The 6,903-nt window shown below is 44.3% G+C and overlaps 1 protein-coding gene across 6 annotated transcripts in view; it reads left to right on the top strand.

Moving 5' to 3' along the window:
- USP54 (ubiquitin specific peptidase 54) overlaps nucleotides 1-6,903 on the top strand; it is a 213,092-nt gene that overhangs the window by 163,909 nt on the left and 42,280 nt on the right. For all 6 annotated transcript variants that reach the window (XM_006016260.3, XM_006016259.3, XM_025212555.1 and 3 more), the window contains one exon: nucleotides 5,635-5,805. In XM_006016260.3, coding sequence (XP_006016322.1) covers nucleotides 5,635-5,805 — 171 coding nt within the window. The remainder of the gene's footprint in view (nucleotides 1-5,634; nucleotides 5,806-6,903) is intronic.

Raw genomic sequence — 6,903 nt, 5'->3', positions numbered from 1 at the left:
CTGCTCTAGGGTACTGCTGGGCTGATCCCTACTGCTCCTCTGCCCACTTTTACTTATCTTTCCAGGAGAGTGTAGCTGATCGTTGCTTGTGACTTGTCATGGGTCTGGTGTGCAGAGGCTTTTTCTTGGATCTTCTCCACTCACAATCTCCTACGATGGTTCCCACTCCAGGGGATGCTGAATGCCAACCCTCTCTTCAGCATTCTCTTTTTAAGCTGCCTGGGTCTCTTCCCAGGCCAGTCGGGATCAGCTCCCTGGGGTTCATGTTCTCATGGCCCCAGGGCCTGCCAGTTGCTCTGTTTAATTCTGGACTGTCTTTCCCCGTGCACAGAGGATACACCACTTCTCTGTGCCCATCTTGGTAAGTTTCTGGCCAGCATGGCTGGTGCCATGGGAGCATAGCAGGGACTTCGCCACAGTCCCTGCCACATCATGCTTACTGGGCAAGTCTCTTGTTTGCCTCCAAACACCTCAGGGTGACTCTAACCCCTACCACTCTTGTCAGGGTTTGTCCTTCCCTTAATCTATGTTCTCCACCAGCTATCCTGGGGAGTGTCTCCCTCTTTGCCCCATTTCTAAGGTGGCTGGAGCAACCCACGCTGCCCTGGTGTCTGCTTCACTTATCTTTCTCTAAGGCAGTTCAGATCCTCCTTTGGGGCTCGTCAGGGCCTCGGTGATGCCCATTGGTTCAGCTACCTGGATCTTCTTTCTTTACGCCAACTGCACAGCTCCCAGCTTTGCTGGTTTCTGCTTACTCTGGGGGCCACTGAATGCTATGCCCCCACCTGGCGTAGTCTTTAAATGGCCAGTTCTGCCTTCTAGGCCAATCATAGCAGGCTCCCTTCTTTCCTGGCACACCAGGGATGCGCCACTCTCCTGGACCTGACCCAGTAAGTCCCATGCTGGCTTGGCTGGCATCACGGGTCCATAGCAGGAGTTTGACTCCAGCCCTTGTTACACTTACCATAACTTTAAAGAGAGTCAGTGCTGAGGGAGACTGCATGCAATGGGCACTACTATATATCTTATTCATATGGGCTGCACCTAGGTAGTTTCCCATAAGTATATTTGCACATATGGGCAAAATCATGCTTAGTTTTGGCTGCATTTAGTCATATCATAGTTGATTTCCATGACTGAGCACATGCTAATTTTGGCAGCAGTTTAATGGTAGACAACGTATTTAGTGAGGTACCCTCCTTGTCCCACATGCTGACTGGGGAGAAAAACCTCATCTTGTCTTTTTAGTAAATATGGTAGTTCAGGCTGATAATTGCATGTCATGCTGTCTAGGACAGAAACCTTACTCCCTGGAGAAAGTATTAGATCATACATAATGCTACAAAGTGCACTTAAACTTTGCTTAATTCTCTTGAGTCTATTTCACAGTCTGTGCCTTGGTATTTGGAGTGTTCTATGGGATTTTTCCTTGCTATCCAAGATTCTTTTTTCTTTTATAATTATGCCCTCCTACACAATAAAATGTTGTGTTTCATGGAAATAATTAAACTTTCAACCAGTAGAGGGAGGCTTTTTAGGGCAAGAGGTATGACTTTCACACAAGTTGTACTTTGACTAGCCTTGCTCCTACAAGAATTCAGAACCACCCCATAACTAAAAACAGAACTCATTTGTTGACCAGGCTTTCTGTTTAAATTTTTTTCAAAAAGCCACAGATACAAAAACAAACAATCTACATGCATGTACACCACACATACTAAAAACACTTACATCCTATAAAGTACGCCAGGTACTTTTCCTACATACTGAAAGTAGGCAAGTGTGGGAGAGAGGAAATTAGATTTTGGATGAATTTAGGAAATGGCATACTGGATCAAACTCTTTGTTCATCTGGTGCAGGATCCTGTCTCCAACAGCAGCCAGCACTAGATAGTTAAGAGGAAGTTGCAAAAGATTCTGCATTAGGCAGATATATGTGATTAGTTTTCTCAATAGAAGCAGGAAGCCAGCTAGAGAATCAGTGGGGCCATTAGATGACCAAAATCTAAAAGGTACACTCAGGGAAGATGAGGCCATAGCAAAAAAACTAAACAAATCTTTGCTTTGATGTTTACTACAGAAGATACTGGGTGCTAGATCAATCCTTTCTAGTAGATGGGTCTGAAGAGTTGGACCACATTGAAGTGACAACAAAGGAAGTTTTGGAACAAATTGATAAACTAAATACTAGTAAGTCGCCAGGTGAAATTGCAGAATTGCTGGCAATAATATGTAATCTGTGGTTACAAACGGCTTCCTTGCTAGAAGACTGGCAGGTTGCCAACATAACACCTATCTTCAAAAAGGGCTACAGACGTGATCCTGGGAACTACAGATCAGTGATTCTCACTTCTATCCCTGGCAAGTTGGTAGAAACTATAAAGAATAAAATCAACAGTCAATTGGATAAATATGATCTTTTGGCGAAGACCTTATATGATTTTTTGTAAAGGGAAATCCTGCCTCGCAAATCTACTGGAGTTCTTTGAAGGTGTTAACAAGTACATGGACAAGGGGGATCCAGTTGACATCATGTATTTGGACTATCTTTAAGAAAGGAAATAAGTCTCTGTGTCGGATCTATAGAGGTAATGCCCTCCTTTCCACAGCAGGGAAAATCCTTGCTTGCACCCTGATGAACCGTTTTCTGTCTCTTGTTGAAGTCCTGCCAGAATCGCAGTGTGGTTTCAGACCACCTGTGTGGCAATTGATGTGATCTTTGTTGCCTGCCAGGTCCAAGAAAAGTGTTGGGAACAACATGAGGACCTGTATGTGGCCTTCATTGATCTCACCAAGTCCTTTAATTCTATCAAGTGCAAAGCCTTGTGGAAAGTACTGGCCAGGTTTGGATATCTGGAAAAGTACATCAAGGTCCTGAGGCTTCTCCATGACCAGTTGGAGACCATTCTCTGTGGCAGATCAGAGACAGATCCATTTATTATCTGAACTGGGTTCAAGCAAGGATGTGTCATTGCCCCAATTCTGTTCTCCATTTGTTGACAATCATCTTGGTTCCCATTATGCACCACCTTGCTTCTGGAATTACATAAAATACCCAATGGATGGGGGGCTCTTCAATCTGGGACATTTTCCGTCTAAGATCAAATACTTAACAACCATCTTTGACCTTCAATATGCCAGTGACTTTTGCCATCCTTCCACACACTGAGGAAAACCACGCTGGATCTTTTCAGAGAAGCCCACCAAGCATTGGGCCTCTCTGTCAACATTAAGAAGATTGAAGTGCTCTATTAGCTTTCCTTGGGATATGAATATGACCCCCCTCCCCAGGTTACCACAGAGGGAAAGGCCCTGGAGGTAATTGAGCACTTCCCCTACCTTGGTAGATACCCCTCTCAGAAAGTGAATGAGATTCAGCACAGGATCCAGTGTGCAAGTACTTTTCTGGGGAAATTGCTTTAGTGTATCTTTATTCATCACAATCTTCGGAAAGAAACCAAGATAAAAGTCTGCAATGCAGACATCATCCCTAGTCTTCTCTATGGATGTGAAACGCGGGTGACTTACCTTTCCAGGCTCTTGAGATGACAATGGTATCACATGATGCCTTCTGAAAATCCTCCACATCAAATGGGAAGACTGCTGCACAAATGCCAGCATCCTTGCTGAAGGCGAAGTTACCAGCATTGAGTTGGTGATCCTCAAACACTAACTTTACTGGGCTAGACATTGTGTGAATGCCTGACTCTTGACTCCCAAAACAAGTGTTCTACTCTTAGGGTAGTAATGGCCTGAGATCACAGTGGCCAAAGGAAATGCTACAACGACATATTGAAGGCAAACCTTAAGAAAATGGATGCCAGCATCAAGACTTGGGAGGAGCTGGCTGACTCTAGTGGCACTGCAACCTCAACAAGCAGCTGCCCATTTTGAAGTAAAGCTTCAGGCCTTTGAAGCGGAGAAAGAGCAGAGGAAGAAAATGGAGAGAAACCCTGGCCTACAGCCTATCCTCACCTGTGGACAGACCTGCAACTTCTGTGGATGGGTCTGTGGCTCAAGGATTGCACTCTGAAGTCACCTCAAGACCCCTCAATGATCCATGGGTAGAGATCATCCTTGAATTGAAGGATTTCCAATGACAGAGCTGCAGAAAGATCTCACCAATCAATGTGAGTGGGCAAAAAAATGGCAGGTGAACTTCAGTGTCAACAAGTGCAAGGTAAGGCACCTAGGGAAAAATAATATGTACATAATGCTGGATTCTGAACTAGTTGTTACAATTCAGGAAAGAGAACTTAGAGTCGTTGTAGATAACTTTTTAAACACATCAGCTCACTGTGCAACGGCGACCAAAAAGCCTAGAATGTTGGGCATCATTAACAAAAGAATTGAATACAAAACGGAGAACATCATGCTGTTATACAAATCCATGATGCTCCCACATCTTGAATAGTTTGTGTAGTTGCGGTCCCTACATCTCAAAAAGGGTGTACTTGAATTAGAAACGATACAGAGAATGGCAACCAAAATGATCAGGAGCCTGGAGCAGTTGCCATACCAGTTTGGAAAGGAAAAGCCTGAAGAGACAATGTGATAGAGGTCTATAAAATAATGACGGATGTGGACCAAGTGAACATGGAACTGTTGTTCACCAAGTCCCAGAATACTAGAACTAGAGGGCACCCACTGAAATTAATAGGTGACAGGCTTAAAACTAACAAGAGAAAGTACTTTTTAATGCAATACATAGTTAACTTGTGGAATTCGTTGCCACAGGAGATTGTGGCAAAAAGCAACTGGATAGTATCAAAAAGCAACTGGATAAATTAATGGATGATAGATCCATTAATGGCTATTGAACAGAATAATTGGAGATGTTTCCTCTAGCATTTCTAAACAAGTAAATGGTAGATAGATATTGAATAAGGGATAGATCACTCTAGAGATAACCGGTTCAGTGTCTTCCCTGGATAGCATCCACTTCCGCCACTGACCGAGACAAGATACAGGGTGAGATGGACCATTGGTATGACCCAGTATGGGACTTCTTATATTCTGATATTAGATTTTTTTCCTGATCTTTAATAGTTGTAGATGAATGTAAACCCTAAAGCATGGGGTTCAATAGCTCATTGAAAATTTGTTCTCATTAACTATTAACTGTGGATATTGTTGTTATCTATATAAATATCCAGTCCCTTTGGTTGTTACTAAGCTTTTGCCTTGGTGACATCCAGTGGCAGTGAATTCCATAGTTAAATGAATCTTAGTGAAGCAATTCCCCAGCTAGAGGTCATCATGACTCACAAAAGGGGTCATGGCAGTTATGTCTGGGGTCACAAGTACAGAAAGATTGTGAACCATTGGTTTAATGGGTTGGATTTAATACAGGAAAAATTCAATTTGATATTAACAAGTTCTTTGACAGTTAGTTCAATGGCTTTTAGTACTATTTATGTAATAAGGCACTCAATTGAAATAAATAAGGCCCCTTCAAGTCAACTTTGCTGTCTTAGTCTTTGACTTTGTGTAGGTCATTGTTTAAAGTTCATTTGCTTCTGTACATATATCTGTTTCTTGACTTCCGTTCTGTTTCCTCCGTTCCATTCCTTTTTTAAATTCTCTCCTTTTATAGAACAGAGAGCCTAAAATTTGTATTTTTTTCTTCACTAGGGAGGGAGCCTTCCATCTCGAGTGATACCAGGACAGACTCTTCTACAGAGAGTTATCCTTATAAACAATCACACCACGAGTCCGTGGTTAGTCATTTTTCTTCAGACTCGCAGGGGACAGTTATCTACAATGTGGAGAATGATACAGCTTCTCAAAGCAGCAGGGACACAGGTAATAGATACTCTTGTACTCATGTAATCAGAGTTGCAAATGTGATGATTATAGTAGAGTTCAATTAAAATAAAAACACATTTTAAAAACAATCCATGGCAGAGAAATGGTGCTTATATTTAACATGCTCTTCTGGTTTGTCTTGTCTCTAGGCATTATATTTACTAGGTTGGGATATAACTATGGTTCAAAATTATGCCCAGCTAGGCAAATATATGGCTTGTGTGTCAGACTTCATCTGCTCCTTATAATAGTGCCCACCACTCCCTACTTGCTCTTAGCCAGCAACCCACTTCCTCTTTCAAGTGCTAGGCCTCAGTGCATGAGGTACCATAATTTTTAGCATAGTGCATCTGTGCCAGGGGTGGGCAAAATATGGCCTGTGGGCCAGACCCAGCCCATCAAAGAATTTTGACCCACCTGGCCCAGGTGCAGGGGCCAGCCTGGGCTGTGGTGTCAGCAGCTGGTCTTGGTGCCTCCAGGCGTGCAGTAGGGCTGGGGCAGCACAGTGGCCAGACTCGCTTCCCAGCAGTCCCTGTAGCAGCAGCTCCTTCTAGCTGCCACTGCCAGTCTCCACCACCAGACCCAGCCCTGCTGCCCAGGCACCCTGGCCCATCCGTTCCACACTTGCTGAAGGTGCTAGATGGAGTGGATGGGCAGGGTCTCTGTAGAGACTGGTTTGGGACCTGCAGGGCCAGGGTGCACTTGGCTAGGTGGATAGGATGGGGTTGCGGGCAGGTGGGGAGTGGTGTCCAGGAACAGGACAGGCAGGTGGGGCTGGGATGAGAATTGGGATCATGGGGTGGTGACAGCACAGGGCTGGGGCCTGAGGCAAAGCCACAATCCACTGCCTGCATGTCACTTCAATGGATGCCAGTTCCATGGGCAGGAGCATGCAGGGAACGGATCATGGCTTGGCCCTGTCACAACCCAAAAGGTGTGATTTTTATTTGTGTGTGCTTCGGCACTGCTAAATTGCCCCGCTAAATTGCAAGCTTCCTTGCACGGTGGAGTTTTCTGCTGCAAAAGAGAACCCCGGTGCAAGGGAGAATTTCCCGCCGATTTGAAGCTTTCTTTGCAGGGTGCATTTCTTTGTTG

The sequence above is a fragment of the Alligator sinensis genome, unplaced genomic scaffold (assembly GCF_000455745.1).
Source record: "Alligator sinensis unplaced genomic scaffold, ASM45574v1 scaffold109_1, whole genome shotgun sequence".
NCBI classification, from domain to species: Eukaryota; Metazoa; Chordata; order Crocodylia; family Alligatoridae; genus Alligator; species Alligator sinensis.
Note: the sequence above shows the minus strand (reverse complement) of the source record. Positions and strands in the feature narration are given on the sequence as shown.